This window comes from Chelmon rostratus, chromosome 18 (assembly GCF_017976325.1).
Source record: "Chelmon rostratus isolate fCheRos1 chromosome 18, fCheRos1.pri, whole genome shotgun sequence".
NCBI lineage: Eukaryota > Metazoa > Chordata > Actinopteri > Chaetodontiformes > Chaetodontidae > Chelmon > Chelmon rostratus.
In genome coordinates this window covers 19,764,356-19,784,257 of record NC_055675.1, presented here as the reverse complement: position 1 = coordinate 19,784,257, position 19,902 = coordinate 19,764,356, and the positions used below count along the sequence as shown (strand labels likewise).

Sequence of the window (19,902 nt, the reverse complement as noted above, 5' to 3'; positions counted from 1 at the left end):
ACCTGCTTCCATTTTTTATGACAGGCAATGTACTTGTAATACAGACTTGAGATTGATATGCATGTGAACATCTAATTCTCAGACAATGCTGACCTATTTCTTTAACTTTCCCTGACAAAACTGTTTTTTCTTATGATCAAAAGAAAAACTTAATTAGCCACAGTTAGCATAGCAATGATGCTAATCTCTTGTCCCTGAACAATTTACTCAAAACGCCCCCCTAAAATAAAACAAAATGTCACATGATGAATTGTAGTCCAGTGAGAAAGAACAAACTACAAACCAACAGGTTTTTTTTTCATGGTAAATTTTTATTATAAAAGCCATATTCTTCACCATCGCTTACAGGCAAATGTTCAGAAATGGGATTATTTCGATATAGGCTAAGCCGTTATTATTAAGAATAACATTTAATAACATGAGGTATTTTCTTACTGGCTACACTATGGGCCAAATTAAGATATCAAAAACAGCACTTTTTCCTCAACAAATGTTTATTAAATAATAATAATGTGTAAAGCAAAGATAGTAGGTAGTATCACAGTGAGGAATACTGTCCACTGACATTTTTAAAATATCAATAACTCGTACTGTCAATAAATGCAGATTGGAATACACGTAACATTCATATAGATATCAATCTATTTACAATATTTACAGTCACAGACAAAGTAATATAAGTAGGCTAATAATAGAAGCACAATACAGAGGCTTTGGCAAAAAATAAAAAGAGTGCATACATTTGCTAAACGTGACATTTACACATGAAGTAAACATGATTATACACGGAGAGAGAGTACAAAAACAAGCAAGATTTAAAAAATCCAGTGCAATGTCAGGTTTTTGTTGGTTTCTGTCCGTGGATGAATAGCAGCCTGTCGCCTTCGTGTCCTCCTCTTCCTCTTGCTGTGAGTTTGTGGTTGGTGGGAATAAAATGTCCTGAGCAGGGCGGGAAACTCGCTCCGTCATCTGCTGGCTGCTCTGGCTTCGTCTACATAATTTAAACTCAGACTATCTTGATTTTAAATTAGATTCTGGCAGTACTCTGATTATTTCAGCTGTTCTAACTTCTTCATTTGACTTACTGTGGCATGTTTATACTTAATTCTGATTTATTTGTTTCTAAACAAAGCAACTAAATAAAAATGAACAGGCTGCAGGCGGAGGAACCTTTCGACACTGTTTATATGTTTAAAAACAGACTTGAAATCTGAAATAAAATGATGTTTATCACTTGACTTTTAAACTTTAAAAATATGGCAACTGCTGTGTCAAAGTTGGCAACCAAAAGACGATCCTGGTTGCTAACCAGTTCTAAAACCTAAAATGCTGGTCCCTGTGATGCTTTATCATCAAACTGAATTACTGTGAACCAGTCAGAGTCAGACCAACAGGCTGATGGTGGAAAACAAAACATTAAGAAATTGGATTATTGTTTGATTATTATCCCCAGAGGATGAATCCTACTGACTTTGGTGATCCTTTGACTCTCCGTCTAGCGTCAACAGCAGGTCACAGTCACAGGTCACCTAAATTCAGGACAGGATTACTATAAAACCAATAGATGACTTCCAAGCTACATGCTAACATTAGCATGTTTAGAGTGCTAATTGTGCAAATCTCAGGACATCAAAGTTGGTGTTTTAGCATGCTAACATGTTAAACATCTGCATGTTGACACCAAACAATAGTTAACATGCATGTTAACCTTGTATGACATGTGGTCAATATGATCATGCTAATACAGTATGCTACATTAGCATTAGCATACTGTATTATCATGCTAATACAGTTCGATAATGTTAGCGTGCAGCTCAAAGTACAACTGAGCTTGATAAAAGCTGAACCAAGTTCTAGAAAGTCCTAAAAAGGCCACAGAACAGAACATAATTTTGATCTAGGTTAAAAAAAAACATGTTACTTCCTCTAGTGCCACATTCAGGACAAGACTTCTGGTAAGGATATATCTGTTTTTTCTACAGTTTTCAGAGTGTAGTGAACATCTCAGCCTCACAGGGTCGCCGGTGAGTCTGTAGACTTTTAGTCTTGTGAAAACAGATGATAGAAACCTGTCCTGTGGAACACACAATAGAAAGGGAAGTTTCTGTCTGTCCATGACCAAACATGCCGCCTAAATAAAAACTAAACCAGAAAGAGAAGAAACAGTGAATGAGTCTGACAATGAACGCTGTCGATGGTTTCCATGCCACAGTAACCTGTTCAATATGAGAGTAAGACAGCCATCTTAACTGAGTTTCTTAATCAGAGTTTACTGTGTTTTAATGACCCTGTTCTTCATGTAAACGTAGCCGGAGCCCAGTGACTGTCTTCACTGTGTTCAGCAGCAGTCTGATTTGTGGAGTAGAAAAGATCCTCCTGATGTGGAGCTGATTGAAACATCCACTTACAGTTTAACCTGTAAGTGTCTGGATTGGCGGTTGCCCCCCTGGGGTCCTGAGTTGGCCCTGTGGGCTCCTGGCTGAGTCTATTAGTTGGCTGTGGGGACCAGCATGCCGACAGGAAGTGCAGAGCCTCTGTTTTGGCCCTTCGGCAGGGCCACTTTGTTGAGGTCTCGGTTTTCGGTGGGCCACGAGGAAGCCCTCTTGGTGGTCATGTGCCGCCGCGCGTGTTTGGTCAAGTGGTCACTGCGCATGAAGCGCCGGTCGCACACGTTGCAAACAAACTTCTTCTCGCCGGTGTGCGTCCGGCGGTGGCGTGAAAGCTCGTCAGATCGGGCGAATTTCTTGTCGCAGCCCTCCCAATGACAGCTGAACGGCTTTTCACCTGCAGCAAAGGAGAGAACGGACTGTTAGCATACAAACAAAACCACAAACCACATTATCACAAAACAATAATCGTGTTTAAGTTTCTCTATCTCAGTTAAAGCTGCTTTTCTGTGAATAAGTCAGTTATTTTTCTTTTTAGCTATTAGCTCACAAAGTTAACAGGCAAACAATGATCAGTAGGTCAAAGGTCATGGGCATGAACAAATTGTCTCTGTGAAAACCATGTATCTCCCATACTTCATTCTTCAGGAGTGAACAGCCCTGTTTTCAGCTTTCTGAAATATCTTAGCAACAACTGGATTGATCAAGATGAGCTTTGATGTGGACAGTCATAGTCCCCTCATGAGTTATAATAACCTTGCTGGTCCTGACTTTTCATCTAGTGCCATCATAAATGCTAAACATCAACATGTTACCGTAGTCATTGTAAAAAGCTTTGAGTGGTCTCTACCCAATTGAGCATGTTAATATTACAACTCGACTGATACTGGAGTTTTGAGGCTGATACTGATATCAATACTTGAAAGTTAAAAAAAACCTGACATACATCTTCATCAGCCGATTGTAATTTTATTTACATGAGTAGGATAAGACTTTATTGGCACATACAATCATACCCAGTACAACGTAGTAAAATTTGTTCTTCACATTTAACCCATCTCTGAGGAGCTGTGGGCGGCCATTGTGCAGCACACCAGACCAGTTGACCTAAGATACATGTTTTGATGGTACACAATGTCGCAACAATCATGTCTCAGAATCCTTAGATTAGTTCTCTTCAAGAATTGTGACAAGATACATACTGAGCAGGACATTTTATAATGTAAAAATCTACTGGTCAGCACTCTCTGGTGGACAAACTGTGTAATGGAGACTTTCAAAATGAACTTAAACCCACATCGAGAATTTCGAGTTTATTGGCCGACATATACTCAGAATAGTTTTGCTATGTTTAGCATACTAATGTTAGCATTTACCTTAAAGCACCACTCTGCTAAAGTAAAGCCTCACGGAGCTGCTAGCATGGCTGTAGACTCTTATTCTTGATAATTGGCTAATTTCACTCATAAAGTAGGAAAAAATGTTCACTCTATAAAGGAGTTAATCTGGAAAAAATAACAGCAAAGAGATGAACAGGAAAACGTGTTTTATAACATCTCTGCCTCCTACCTGTGTGTGTGCGCAGGTGAGCCTTCAGGTGTGAGCTCTTGAAATAGGTCTTCTTGCAGCCGGGGAAGTTGCAGACATAATTTCGTCTGCGGGAGAAATCGGCTTGCGAGGTGCCACCACTTGCTCCTGTTGGCATGTAAACGGGGGCTGGGGCCAGGGGGAGGAGCTTGGTGTTGCCCAGGGTCATGACAGTCTGTGGGCCCTGTGGTGCCTGGGAGACGGGCGGCTGGGGAACCACGAACATCACGGTCCCCTGTGGCACAGCAGAGCCCACCAGCAGAGGCTGAGCGAAGCTGGAAGGAGACTGGGGCAGGATGGGCTTGGGCCCACCCTGAGTCTGCACCTGAACAGGAGCCTGGACGAAGGCAGAGATCATTCCCGTCCGGCTGCTGACCGGGAAAACCTGACAGAGGACCGGAGAGGAGGACACTGGAGAGGAAGAGGAGCAGGAAGACTGTGGGGAGGAGTGAGGAGGCGACGCTGAGGAAGGAGGAGAGGACGGGCTGTCAGGAGACGCAGGAGGTCCATCCTTCTCCTCTGGAAGTGTCTGTGGAAGTCCCAGCTGAGGCGGCATGGAGGTTTCTGTCAGCTGGGTGGTGGAGGGAGGTGGAGGAGGAGGAATGCTGAGGCGGTCGGCGGTGTGGCGGATGACGCTGGTGGCCATCGCTCTGCCAGGCGGAGCCACACAAGTCAACTCTGTCTGAGGTGGAAGTGCTGAGGTCTCTGAGGTGAAGGGGGAGGTGGAGGGTTGTGGGAGGTTCAGAGCGGAGGTGGTGGTGAGGACAGCGGTGGTGGAGGCCTCAGCAAAGCTTGGACTGTGAGGTGGAGTCATACACTGATGGACACAGAAGATTACCATTAAAACAGTTTCATGTTTAGAAACCACATTAAATCTTTGAAATGATTAGTTGGTTAATTGATTAGTGGAATAATGTTTTGAGCACAAATTTTAAAAATTCTCTGGTTTCAGTTATTCAGTTACGAGGATTGTGTGTTAGTAATAGTAGTGAATGTAGTTTTTGCTACATCACCACATTTAAGCTACTGTAAATTGACTTTGTCAATTCCTTGTACGTGTACACATGCTTGGCTGATGAAGCTGATTCTGATTTGCTATTATCCAGAACAAAACATCACATAGAAATCAATGCATTACATTTCTAAGTATTTTTTTGCTACAACTCCTAAATTATATATTAATTAACATATTTTAAAAATTAAAACAACGCCACTACTACTAATAATAATGATTTGCACTATTTGCAAAAACAAGTAAAAAACAAAATGCACCACATGGAAACAAACATCTGATGGTAAAAAACATATAAAACAGATAAAAGCTACATTTTTTATATATTTTTTTATTCTCATATTTTCTTATTTTATCATTTAATTTTTTATCTTATTATTCAATCATCACTTTACCTGATCATAATTAATTTTAGATTATGTGATTGTGGTAGCATTTTTAAAAATTGTACTTACAATATTATTACACAAACAATGGTCATTTCATGTTTACTTAGATCTTAAGTCATATTCACTAATATTCAATAGTGCAGTTAACTTTAATTCTTCCATTTTTAACCTGATTGTAGATTTACTAAATGTTTCTTACCAGTGAGGACAGAGCGATCAGGTCTTTGGGAGTGTCCCCCCCCTCCAGGTGGAGATGGATGGAGTCACAGGAGTCGGAGGTAGGGGTCAGTGGGCGGGGTTTGTGCGACCTTTGACCCCAGAAGCTCATGCTGACGAGCGCCTCGGCAGCCTCCAGGTCGTGGTACTCGATGCACGGCTTCATCTCCATGGTCGTCACCTGCCGGCCGTCCATACGGTCAACCTGTGGAAGATCAGGAGGACAAAGGATACCTAAATTAATTTTCTTTACTTTTTTCATCCAAATGTGACGATAATCAGAATCAGGATTCAAAACAAACTGGATTCAATGAGCAATAAATAAAAATCAATAAAAATCTAAGTGATACCAAATTTTAGTGCAACCTCAACATGATCAACCAACAATAATAGCACTGGTATTACTCTTTTCAATTGTAAGGCAAAGACATTTTGGCACCATTTTGCTGCCATAAAACTCATCTTTCTTATATGAACAACATTTTAGCATAACTATCCAAAAACAAATCAGTCAAATACTTTAAATAATTGTGAATTTACTCATTTTAGATCCCAAATGTGTTCGGTTGACTTCTGATTCAGTCGGGGACTATCCTCAAATTAAATGTCCTTTGCTAGTTGTTCAGTTTGATTTCTTAGCTAAGGTGATGAAACAGTAGTAATTATTTTTCATCCACACTGTTTGACAGCTAATAAGACAAACAAATGTGTTCTCATTCCTTTCACAGCACCATTAAACATCAGTAGGGATCCCAAATGGCTGTCTGGACACTCAGTCTGGCTCCCAGGTTAAGGACTCTTCCTTCTCTAATGAAACTCTAAGTCTTGTTGCTCTCCAACAGACTTTTTAAGTTCTTTTGTGTCCACAAAATCTGTTTCAGCAGGGATGCAAAATGTTTATGTACTCATCCACTGCTGCTTGTGGCATTTACTGTAGCAACTACATAATGATGTGTCAGAGGTCAACTGAACATTACAGAGTTCCTCTTTTTTCTGCTTCTTCTTCCTCAAGGAACACAAGTTCAGACCACTGATCTAATTACAAATGATGTCACTGTTTTCCCGCTTTCTCCTGTCTCCTGAGCTGTACCACTACATAAGAAAATAAAAAATCTGTAACAATTAAAAAAATGTAAGTGTGATCATTAACCAAAGGCAGGCGAGGTAAAAAATTCACCCAAAGAAAATAAATAAATGTAGGTGGGAGGTGACTGGGGGACAAAGGGCTCCAGGGTGCTCAGCTAAGTTGGCTGGCATCTGGCAAATGCTCAGCTGCACGTACAGGAAGGGTGGAGGGAGGGTTAGCAAGGGGTGAGAGACCTAGATATATAGATAGAGAGAGAGAGAGCGAGAGAGGGGCCCCACTGCAGCAGGTACACCCAGCCGACAGGGAACCTCCCCTGCACCCAGAATAGATGATGGGAGGTGGCGTGCCAGATATTACACCCCCTACCAAAAGAAAAAAAAAGCCCCGCCCCCTCCTCCACCTCATCATTAACATGCACCGACTCGCCCCAAAGAGAGAGAGAGAGAGAGAGAGAGAGAGAGAGAGAGAGAGAGAGAGAGGAAGCTCCCAACAGGAAGTGTAGTTGGAGAAAACAAAGTCAATCTGTTGCAACAAACACACACACACACACACACATACAGTATCGTGCTCCGGTACTGTGATTTCCCACACACAAGATCACACAAACACATCACACAGCATCACATAATAAGATTACAGCAGCAAGAAACAAAGCGGAGCACAAGACATTTATTCACTATACGAGTAAGAATTAATGTGTCTCTTTCATCACGCCTTTACAATTACATTTTAATTATTAATACAACACCTGTTTACTGACAGCAAAATACCACACAAATTAACCTAAAAAGGATTTAAGGGTTGAACTTCACTGCTCTTCAGCCTTTGATTTTTATTTTCCATTTCACTTGTGTGATTTTGGTTTGTGTTTTTTTGTTCCTATGTGGTCTTGTCGTGTTGTTTCCTCCGCTGTCTCTTTGTTGTGCTCAGCTGCTGTTCTCAGGTGCAGCTTCGTGGACAAACTGAATCTGATTAATCTGTCAGTCGATCCATACAAAATGCATCGATCCTAATGTCGATATTGCAATTTTGATTAGTAGATACTTAATGATTTTTGATACTCAGGTGATTCAATCAAAAAGTCACTGGCTGCTGTTTATTCAAAGACTGTGTGTTTTTTCTATGATAAACTGATTATCCTTGGTATGAACTGTTGGACAGACAAAATATGCAACCTAAAAATGACTACTTGGGCTTTAGAAAAATCTGACAGCCATTTTTCACTGTTTTCTGACATTTTATGGACAAAATAATTCGTTTGCATGCTAATTGACAGTTGACAATAGGAATAACTGATATAGGCAGTTCTTGTTAGAGCTTCACAGATATGCACATGCACTTGCTTTTATCTTTCATATTATTATACATTTTACATTTGCGTGTGCTATGTTTCACATTAATTACCACATGTAAAGACAAAACTTCGGTCTCTAGCATGATATGTCATATAACATACTTCATAATTTATCAGTTAACTAATTTAGAGAGAGAAATAAAAAATAAATCATAGGCTGCAGTTTAATATTACTCCATTTACAGCTCGGGTCAAGCTAAAATATAAACCCTTCACACCTCCCAGCCTCCTCACTCCTCACAGCCAGTAATGATCCAACAACAAAGACAATCAACCAGAATCCGATTCCACTCATAAACAACAAGAAACAGTCGAAACTAGCACCAAAACCAAGACAATCAGTCTCCATCAGTCTGCGAGCATCTTTAAACTTTATGATACAGCGACTCATTGCAGTGATGCAACTGTTGTGAATACACAGCAACACACACACACATAAACACACACAGGAGACACTGGGTTCAGTATGACCTCAAATAAACCAGCCGGCAGAGATAATGTTAGACAAAAAATAGCCGCCGGTAGCGGTAACAAGCTAACCGAGAGCCTGTTTTAAAGCTTCAGGAGCTAACCCGAGACTAGCGTGTGTTGTTATGAAGATGCAGGTAAGGGCTCAGTTATAATAACAGCAACAACTTTATAATGAAATATCAGCCGGACAGCCGTTAAACCGCGAGTTTTAACGTACGTGGAGAGGACTCACCTGACAGGAGCGCTCCGCCGCGAAGCTGAGCATGAAGAAGAGTTAAAAAAAATGTGCGACAGTTATTGAAAATAAAGGCAGAGACAGTAGCGGGAGTGTGAGCAGTCAATAATAAGCGCTGAGCCTCTGCCAGCAGACTGGCTTCAGCTGAGTGGAGCCAAAAAAAAAAAAAAAAAAAAAAAGAGGAAAAAAAAAACACAGAAACAAAATTCAGAGCAGTCTGGCGGGTGGTAACACGCAGCCAATCACAGGCAAAGGTGTAGCGAACTCCAACCAATCCGAGGCGAGGCGGTGCGTGATCAGTACGTGATCGCGAAGCGATTGGCCCGACGCGGGGTGCGTGGCTGTCGGGGGGCGTGTTCGGGGAGTCAGTGGTGTCAGAGTAAACCCGGTGAACCCGGCAGCGCGCTCGAACTGGGGGAAAGGTTGGGAAGCAGACAGGCGCGAGGCGGGACCGCGACACCCGCGAGGACGCGCGGGAGAGGCATGTAGTGAACAACTGCAGATACAATATAAATGTACAAAAAGCTAAATTATGTAGAAAAAAGGATGTATACTTATATTTATTTATATAATATTTATTGAAATTATATTCACAAAGCTATCTTGATGTTATATTTTTTAGATGTCTTTATGGTTGAGAAATAACAAAAAAAACATGAACTTTGAACAGCCTACATCAATCAACAGGGGTGTAGCTCAAAAATTTGGACCCTGCATTCTCTGTGTGCCCTTCCCTGCATTCATGGAATCAATTCATTGTAGTACCTTTGTGGCCCTCCTCACATGAGGGTTCTGCATACTCAGTCCCTTTTTGCCCCAGTCAAGCATACCACAAGATATTAACGACAACATATGTGTTGTCTAAATAATGACCTTATTTTCATAAAAATGTATTCACAAAAACAACCAGGTTGATGTGTCTGTTTTACAGTGCATATTATGTTTGAAATGACAAAATGTATCATTTTAGTAGACTAAGAGAGAAACATTATGGCCACACAAAAGGTATGATGTATATGAATGAAAAATGTATCTTTTATCTCATCATATGTGTTGTCAACTGAATTAGCTCTTAATTTTGTTAGAGCTGACACAATTAGCCCATTAGCCTAAATAATTATTCAGTTGACATAAAATAGTCAGCAACAATTTTGGTGATCGTTTAAGTCATTTCTGGGGGATATATGCCAAAATGTGCTGATTCCAGCTTCTCAAACGGGAAGAATTTCTGGTTGTCTTATTCATCTATGATAGTAAATTGAATGTGTTGCATGAATATCATTCAAAACAAGTTGGGCCCTGGGAAATTATGATGAACAAAAAAATAATCATTAGTTGTAGCCTGAGTATTTTTGTTTTGTTTTTTTAATGAGTCTTTGTTACCTGTGTAAATAGATTCAACTGTTGCACTCTCTGATGCAGATATGAGGCTCATACAAAATGTAGATGTAAACACAAGTGTGTGGAGGAGGAGATGGGAGGGGTGTGTGAACTTCAGGAGAACTCAATTTTTTTCTTTCTTTACAGATTATTAACAACATGCATGTCTTTCTACAATTACATCCCACACAGACAGTGCCGTTAAGAGAATATGAAGCTGGAGCTGGACAGGTCAGCAGCAGAGAATGACTACAGGCTAAACTGACTGACTTTCATTAGATAAGACTCTGAAGAAAACTGGAAATGATGTTTTGTCTTCTGATTAACCTCATTGCAAGTGTTTTTGTTCTTCTAGAAGCAAATGAGTTCCTGCAGCAAGATAAGAGACCAAGCTGAAGCTTTGTGTGAAGAAAATTAGAGGACGAAAACATGAAAAAGAAACTGAACAAGTCACCCTGCTGCATGTCTTTACACAGTGGAAGTGTGGAATCGGCTGCAGCAGACGAAAAAGGAAAGTCTACAGGGTTTTTCTTTTTTTTGTTTCTGGCTGGGCATTTTTCCCTTCACGTGCTGCATCAACTCAGACATGTGCATGTTAAATGCTGTTAAAGCCAGAAACAAAGAGAGAAATAAGGAATCAAGAAGAGACAGATGGGAACAAAGGGAGAAAGAAAAGCTCAGATCCTGCAGCTCGGAGGCCCTCAACATATTTCCTTATTGTCTTCTTCCTGTACCATTTTCCTCTCTGGTCTCTTGTGAGTCTAACCACCTCCCCCCTCCTCCTCCCCCTCCTACTCCTCACCCCCTCCCCTGCAGGCCGATGAACCCGGGGACTCCTATGCGTCGAGGTTGTAAACAGCCTCTTCAACGAAGAAGTCCAGGGCGGGGCTAGAAGGCAGCCGGAGCACCCCACCACTCTCCCCCTTCCTCCACCATTCCCTCACACACTCGTGCACAGGCCAGCCCAGCACCGGCTCCTTTGTTGTGGCTGCATGTTAACCCTTTAAGCTGCTGCAAGAGGCTGTAGGTCGAGCCGCGCTGCCACCATCATCATCATCATCATTGTGATATGAACAAGCAGGGGGCGAGAGGGGAAGAAGGAAGGTGGAGGTGATAATGGGCTGTGGTGATATGCAATCCTGTCTGAGAAAGAGGAAGACAAAGAGCTCATTTGTGATGTGATACTTCATCTATCAGTTTTGACTGACAGTAGAAAGCTGGCCTCAGATCACCCACTTGCCTAGAAATAACCCATGGTGGCGGCTGCAGCCTGGCTCGCCATACAGCTCCACACAAACCTGATAAACAGCTTCGTTATTCAAAGTGAATTAGCTCAACATGCTGCTGTTATAACTGTCTGCAGAGAGAGAGAGAGGGAGACAGAGTAAACTCAGAAAAACTGGGACAAAAGCAGGATCTGGCAGCAGGCAGGGGTGACGTGAGTTCATTTTCATTTTCAAGTTCAGTGAGGTTGTGAAATAAAAAAAGGGAAAAGAAAAACACACAGGCAGTCCGTGCATAAAAAACGGTTTCCAGGCAGAAAACACTGCCAGACTTCTGCAGGAGGAAAAAGACAAAGCTCAGCTCAGACAGCTGTTTGCAGGATGAAGTCAGAGCAAAGAACCTGCAACAGACTCTCATCACAAACTCAGCTCACAATGAGATGTTGTCACAGACTTTCATGGTGTTACATGCCTGATTTTGGACACTTTTCTTTTTCAAAAATGTTTCACATTGGAATATGTAACTCGAGGGGCTGTAGATCAAGCCGCTGTGAAGTTTCAGCTAAGTTTAAGATGCTCTCCTTACTTCTGGTGCAACATCCACAAACCTCTTCCCATCTTACTGTTGATGTTTTAAAACTCAACAGAAAACTGTGTTGGGTCTGTTACCAACAGTGGGGTGTTATCAACACAAAATGAAGTTTTGCAAAATCATTAAAAAAAAGTGGAATTGCAACAATGTGTGTATTCATCACAGGGACAAGGTAAATCTGAGTTCTACTTACGTGAAGTTTGACAAGCGAAATTTGCGTTGTTGACCAATTTCAGACGACTTTGCAGAGTTGACCTCAGAGTGAACAGCGAGCCGGAGAGTCCAAAATGGAGCATGCTATCGTAGCGTATTAGCTGTGTGTCACTATCCAGTTTGTTGAAGTTACTCTGGATATAAACTGCTCCACAACAGAGGTCTGGTTTACGTACAGTTAGGAGACAAGCCGACATCATGGTAATACAGATTACATTGTGGAGACTTATTTTCCTGTTAGTTAGTTAGTGTAGATAGCTAGACAGACAGACAGACAGACAGACAGATACTTTAATAATCTCCAAAGACAAATTTACATTTGTTAGTGACAAAGCTAGCAAGCTTGCTATCTTACACTTATAAAGGTAGGTAGCTAGGAGAGCTAATGTGACTGACTAGCACAAGCGTGTTGCTTACTGACTAGTGTGTTAGCTGTTAGCTCACCAGCTACACCCGCCCACCGAAACAGAAATCTCGGACTAAAAAATTAAATGAATGAAGCAAAGAAATTCAGTCGCATTATCTGGCTACAAAATGATTGCTTGCACAAAAATAATCACTTACTAACCTCTACTGTTAGCAAAAGTTGCTACAGCTAACGTGACAGTCGTTGAATGTTTAGTGTATTTTTGACAATGCTTTCCTGTTGTCTATTTAGCATCACCACATCTCTCTGCTTGAAAAAGACATTTTGATGTCAATATGACTTTTATACACTAAATAAAAGAAAAGACAAATGAGAAAAGCTATGAAGAGTTTTGCTAGCTATAGCAGCAAAACGGTGTTGCTTACAAAGTATGTGCATCAATCAATCAGTTAATTTTATTTCAGACCTGTAGTCCACATGAAGAAGATAAAAGAGATATGTTTAATAAGGGCTAAGGACTTTAAAAGCATAATAAGATTAAGTTTAAATTAAATCTTTACTAATTTCTTAAATCATTACTACAACACAGAGACAATTACAATTATTCAGTGATTTTCTGGAATATAGAAAACTGGTGTAAAAGAAGAAGCCTGTCAGAGCGATTTGTATTGTCTCACCTCTGAACCTCACATGCTGTATTTATGGCTGATGATGTCTTTGTTCAAGGCAGAAGGAAGGAAAATTAACCAGCATCCTTCAATTATTTTAAATCACTGCAAACTGAGGTGATAATTGGCTGGCTGTTGTCACGGAAACAAGAGGGTGGGGTAGTACCTCCAACCTGAGCCCAACTACCAGGAATAGCAGAGTAGAAGAGAATAGAAAGCATAATAGAACTGTCTCGATTTGTGAGGTGTAATGTGAGGTTTAGATTTGAACAGTAAGGATGTTTTATAAAGTGCTATTTATCAGAAATGAAGACATTTTTGGGAAATGTAAACAACAAATTAGGTATTTTTTTAAATTGAGGACATGTTTGAAAAGTGTAGATCGTATATTGAGGAGTGAGAACATTTTTGGAAAGTTTGGATATTTAGCAAAGTCAGGACATTTTTGAAGAATGGGGCGATCTTAGAAAGCAGATTGAGGACATTTTTTGAAACAGAGGATCTTTTTGTAAAAAGTGAGGATGTTTTTGAAAAGGACATAAGTGGAAAATGAGGACATTTTAAAAAGGAAAACAGCTTGGAAAGTGAGGTTGTTTCTGAGAACTCGGAAGTACAGAACTACAAACGTGTGTGTTTCAAGGTTTGTTCTGCTGCTCATCATCAGTCTGTCAAGATAAGAGCTTCAGTTAATCACCACACAATGTGAAAACAACTGAAAGGCAGAAACAAATCCTTTGCTCTGGTTCGTGTGTGTGTGTGTGTGTGTGTGTGAGGTCAGGACCCTGCACATTACTGCGGGGTCAAAGGTCGTTCCTCTGTCGAGACTTCCAAGAATCAGACCTCCAGGAACTACAGCCTGCAGCACACACAGACTCACATTGCTCACGTTTACATTCAGCCGCTGTTTGAAAATTCATCTGCTGCACGTTTTTTGTTTCATGTTAAAGGTCCATACTGCTGTTTTTATGTTTTAGAGTTTAGCTCAAATCCCCACACAGACAGACAAGTTTATTCCTGTCTATTGTATCATGTCCACTAACCAAGAGAGGCTGTGTTTAAGTCCTCCTCAATGTCTTAAAATGTGTTTGTAGTCAGTTTAACATCCAGTTTCACACTTCGGTTAACTGCTAACAGAGCCTGAAGAATCAGTACTGTTGCTATGGTTACAGGTTAATAGACATGATTTGGACTAATTTAGGACTTGACAAAGGAAACCAGAGCCGTCCTTTCAGATCTGACCAGAACTTTTAGTCCCTGACTGGTTTAGACGTGACTGTTGACTTGAGTTCCAGAGTTGAATTCACAAGTTTTGCCCTGACTTTAGCTGTTGACACGAGTCCACAGAGTAAGTCCTGACTTGAGATTGACTGTAGTTCAAGATCTTGCGATTCCTTGAGCTTAGTCCTGAGTTTAACACTATTTCCCAAGTGTAGTGCCCAAGTTTTGTAACCAGAATTAAGTCCCAAGGTTAGCCCCTTTGTTTAGTCCTGGAATGCAGTCCCAGAGTTTAGTTCCTGAGTTTAGTTCCAAAGTTAAGTCGCTGAGTTCATCCCCCAGGTGGGGTCCCTTAGTTATGAGGGAGTCCCATCCCTCAATTTAGCCCCCAGGTGTGCATCCTGAGTTTGGTTTCTAAGTTTAGCCCCGAGTGTAGTTCTTGAGTTTACTGCCTGAGTTTAAGTCTGTAATTGTACCTGAGGGTAGTCCCAGAGTTTAGTTCCTGAGTTTAAACATTTTAAAGTTCAATTCCCAAGTGTAGCACCTGAGTTTAATTCTTCGTGCTTAGTCTCTAGACTTCAGTTTCTTAGTTCAGTTCCTGACTTTAGTCCTTGACTTAAGTCCTGTGTTTAATTCCTAAATTTAGTTTCTGTAACTGTCTGGTTGAAAAACTAAAGCGCCTGATCAGGGCAGCAGATGTGACTTCCCTCCAAAGCAAATAGCAACGACCTCACTGACCAGGGACACACCCACACTGAGTATGTATGTGTATATGTGTGTGCGTCTCTGTGAAGGGGGAGGGAGGGGGACGTCCAGGGTGGGTGGGGTCACTGGAATGTAGGTCAGGCTCTGTCCGCCATCGAGGACGTGGGTGGTGCAGCGAGCGTGCCATGGCTGCACGTTGAAACTCTGGAGAAGTTTTTTCTTTTCTTTCTACAGATGAAAATACTTGTACACTTTCTACACGTGATCCTGATCACTGTGCTGCTTGTGCTACGAACACAGCGCTCACTCTGCCTCTACATGTGTATCCAGACCCAGAGAGTCATGATATAAATATCTGCATCAGTTTACATGTCCTTCTACTATACTTGAGTATTTCCATTTTGCAGATCTCCTGTTTTTTCCTTCGTTACGCTTCAAGGGGAAATATTTCCTCTGCATTTATTTGACAGCTGGAGTTTTTACTTTACAGATTCATGTAAAAACATGGGTCAGCTTTTCAAGAATTCAAGAACCTCAAGACAGAAGACTGAAGATTTTTGAAAGTTCCCTTTCTCCTTTTCTTTTTGTCTCTTCACTTGTCTTCTTTCCTTTCTTTCCTCCTCCCTTTGCTTATTCTCACTTGTTCCCAACTTCCCTCTTTCCTTGTTTGTTATATCCTTTAGTCCTTCCTCCTTTTATCGTCTCTCTCTTTGTTGTCTTCCTTTCTTTTTACTCTGTTCCATTTTTCCTACTTTTTCTTTCTTTCACCCCATCCATCCTAAAGTCTTCTTTTTCCTTCACTTTATTTTTGCTTCTGCTTTATGCCCTCTCATTTCTTTCCCCTTTTGAAAGGTGAGACCATTTTGGAAAGTTCAGATATTTTGCAAAATGGGGACATTTTTGTAAAGTGAGGACATTTTGGGATACTGAGGACATTTTTGTAAATTGTGGGCATTTTTAGGTGTTAGGATATTTAAGGACAGAGGACCTTTTTGTGAAAGTGAGGAAGTATGGTTTATATTTCTATTCTTTATTCTTCTCTTTACTCGTCTTTTCCCTTCTTCATTTCCACCACTTTCTCAGACTTGTCACATGTTCATTAATGATTAAGATGAATGGAAGACACATTTGACTATTTTTTCACATGTGCTTTGTTCACATGAACCCATCTGTTTAACCTGATTTCAGTGAAAGGAATAATGGGATTTTTTCTTCTTTTTTTTTTTGCTGAGGCAGCTGATTCCAGACCAGCACTTAAGCATCAACAAACACTTCCTGTATCAGTCTGCCCTCATTTCCTGATGACAACTAATGTGTCATCAAAAAATCTTTTCCACAAATTCATCCAAAACCACACACACACACACTCACTCACACACAAACACACACATAGTGCTCTGCACAAAAGTAAATGATTCAATAAGCTGAAGAGAGAAAATCTGCATCAGTTACAATAAAATATATCACATCTATATCTCAAACTATGAAGGTTTTATGTTTCTTACAATATCTGACATACAGTTATAGCATTTCTCACTCCCACAAATCCATAGAAAAGCTTTTTACACTGAAAGTATTTATCTTTAAAAACTGCTTTTCTCCCGTACATTGAACACAAACACGAGTGAAACTGTAATTATTTAAAATATTTGACTCTGGAGAAATCAAAAGAACAGACTTAAAAAAATGTTGGAGTTTTCCTTTAAAGCCAGCATGTCAGCAAGTTAACATCTTAGCTCTGGAGGCTAGCAAATGCTAACTCTTTTATGGTTCTGTTCAGACGCCCACAGGTCTTGGTTCAGGTTAGAGAAAGATCCTGGTCTGCAGTGACTTAAGACACAATGTGTTTATTAACAGAAAATTAACCTTTCTGGTACAAAAGGTGAGAAATTAGACAAATTAGACATACATAGGTATAACACAATATACATGCAATAACACAAACCAGAACAAACAGAGGAATGATATTAATTTGGTACAGATTGTAATTGCTTGTCTCACATTCTGAACCAAAAACACACCAAACTGTGCCGGATCTGTCTGTGACGCTGTGGTCTGTATATGAACCCACTTCAGCCTTTTGTCAGAAGTTCAGCTTCTGTTTTTGAGGATCAAACATGTCTGCTGACGTGACTGAGGGCCCTGCACTGATGAATGACCATTTCCTGTCAGACACAAACAGGAAACAACCCTTTGTACTGATGTTGTGTGTATGTTCCCAGCTTACTTCACCTTGTTTCTAGTTCTATAATACTCTGCATAAATTATGGGTGCAACTTCCTCAGTGTTGGAGTGCAGGGTATTGGCAGGTATATGGAGCATGTACCAATTTTTCACTTCTAAATCTCCTCTGATGCGTATGATTCAGTGGTGTGTTGCAGCCAGTGTTTTTCCTAGGATGGCGAAGACATGGCCCTACTTACTCTGCCTGTGATTGGCAGGTACTCGTTAGCTTTGTTGGTTGACTTGGTTAGGTTTAGGATGAGGAGTGACAATCGGCTAGGGTGAGGGTAAGAATATCAGGGTAAACCGGTCAGGGGCAGAGTAGGCAGGGTGATGCTTGAATGCAAATGAAATTAATAGGAAATATGAGGCAAAGTACTCAAACAAAAATCACTATTTCCTATGTGCGATAACGTGAACTCAACCATTGCCTTACTTTACTACTTATATTGTCTACTTATATTGATGCTTCTTACTGTTGCACTATCCCCATTGCTGCTGTAACACTGCAAATGTCCCTGTTGTGGGATTAATACAGGATTATTTTACTTTATCTTTAAAAACCCTCTTGGATTAACTAGAAAATGCAGCGTCACAAAGCAGAAACAGGCTGTTTATCTGAGCTCATGTACTATAATAATGTACTATTTGGAGATACGTGGTTCTCACAGGACAGCAAGGCTACAAACATTTGATGATTCTATAGAATATGATGCATCGCTGTAGATTAAACTACCCAACAGTGTATAAAACAGTTAAAATGAACTCAAACTTCTACAGCAGTAAAATGCACCAAATACATTAATGCAGCATTAATGTTAATCCTGAAACATCAGATATAAAAGTAAAACACTTATTGCACAGTGAGTACTTTAAATGCAGGACTTTCACTTGCAGCGGAGTATGTTCAGTGAGTTATTAGTACTTTTACCAAAGTAAAGGATCTGAATACTTCCTCTTTGCCACAAATTGTAGTTTTACATTTCTATTTTCTATAAACTAGGTACATCATGCTAAGCAGGGAGCTTCAGAGCTTCCAGTCTTTATGCAAAGCTATGCTAACCACCAGGAGGCTGTGAAGTGACTTCATGCTAAATGCTGAACTCAGTAACCTCCACCTGCAGCACACATGTGACCAGAGAAAACCTGAAACTGCAGACGCTGCAGAGGGCGGGGCCAGAGGGCGGGGCTTAGCTACAGCAGCACGTGCCATCTTGTTTACAAACCTTCAGTCAGCACACACATGCAACACACACACGCACACACACAGATATTTCCTGCATGTTCAGCTGCAGCTCTTCATCAGCTCTTTCTACATTTTCACCAAGACAGTTTTGAGATGTCAAAAAGGGGCATTACCAATATTATACAATTTATTTTATATTTACTTAATTAAATACTTCTATGTGATTGTCTTAATTAATGGATCTATGATTTGTTTTTTCGTGAAGGTTATGAAGGTTAGATATTAGACTTATTATTGTCTTACTAAATTTTGTGGAGAAATATTATTTATTTTGCATTTTGCATTTCCCATCTAATTGTTAATTGAAAAAAGTCTGTTTTTTGTTCCTGCCATCATTGTTTTCTGCACATTTTTATATATATTTAGATGTTTTTTTTGTAATCAGTCATCAATGTGTTAATTGTCTCATGTTTGAGATGTTGTTTGAGATGTTGTGAATTTGATGCCTGCTGAAGCTGCATCACAAAAACGTTGTTTCCCTGATAAACTGCAGGAACTCTGAATACTGCATAATGTTGAGCCTCATTTTTTTCTAACATTCGTGTCAGCAGTGATTTCTCTCAGATTGAGGAACAATATCTGAAATATCTCATGAATCAATATTGTTGATGTTAAAGCTGACACATTTTTTAATTTTCATACATTTATTTTTATAATCAATTTGAGTTTTGTTTTGTCCAGAAGAAGAAATCACAAATATCTGCTTCTCACAAAAGTGTAAAAACAGTTTAGTTTTGGTTAATTAAATACATTTTTTATTCCTCCCACTGAGCTTAACATTACCTTTAAACCCAAAGGATCGACTTTATTTCAAACATGGAATAATGCTTTATTTAAATCATATGATGGGAACAGAAAACATTTAAAATTGTTGTTCACCCTGAAAATATTTGTTTTTTTAAAAGTTTCAGTGCGTTTGCAGTGATTTGGTTCAGTTAATTGTTAATCACATGAGTATGAACTGATCAAATGTGAATTTAACAGAGATACCAACGTGCATGATCCCTAAATGTACAAAAATGATTATTATATGTTGACAAAGTAGAAATATATTATCTTTTGGGACTTCTGAGTATTTCTGATGTTATGTCACACAGCAGCTGCAGTGTTGAAATGTTTCTACTGTACAAAACACAAAAAGTCTTGTTTTCTTTTCATCCCAAATATGTCTTAAATGATGTGATTTCTCTGATTTGCTCTCTCTACCTCAACGTATTTCCAAATTAAAATAAAGGTTGAACGATCGAATGAAGTATTTGGTGTCATTTAGGTGAAATATTCATCTTAACTATATTTTCCAAGCATTACTAAACCTTAAATTCTAATCAAACA

General features: G+C 39.9%; 1 protein-coding gene across 1 annotated transcript; it reads right to left on the bottom strand.

Annotated features, from left to right (window-relative positions):
- Window positions 1-314: 314 nt before the first annotated feature.
- On the bottom strand, window positions 315-8,850 carry klf11a (Kruppel-like factor 11a). The gene is made up of 4 exons (XM_041958766.1): window positions 8,736-8,850; window positions 5,575-5,796; window positions 3,957-4,791; window positions 315-2,784 (listed from the first exon to the last, which is right to left on the bottom strand). The coding sequence occupies exons 1-4, from the start codon at window positions 8,766-8,768 to the stop codon at window positions 2,489-2,491; spliced, it is 1,386 nt and encodes a 461-aa protein (XP_041814700.1). The 5' UTR covers window positions 8,769-8,850; the 3' UTR covers window positions 315-2,488.
- Window positions 8,851-19,902: the final 11,052 nt, after the last annotated feature.

Excerpts from the sequence above, each read along its gene's own strand:
- klf11a (XM_041958766.1), bottom strand. The coding sequence starts at position 8,768 with ATGCTCAGCTTCGCGGCGGAGCGCTCCTGTCAG. Across the intron at positions 5,797-8,735 it reads CGGCGGAGCGCTCCTGTCAG|GTTGACCGTATGGACGGCCG; the intron begins GTGAGTCCTCTC and ends GATCTTCCACAG. Across the intron at positions 4,792-5,574 it reads TGATCGCTCTGTCCTCACTG|TGTATGACTCCACCTCACAG; the intron begins GTAAGAAACATT and ends TGTGTCCATCAG.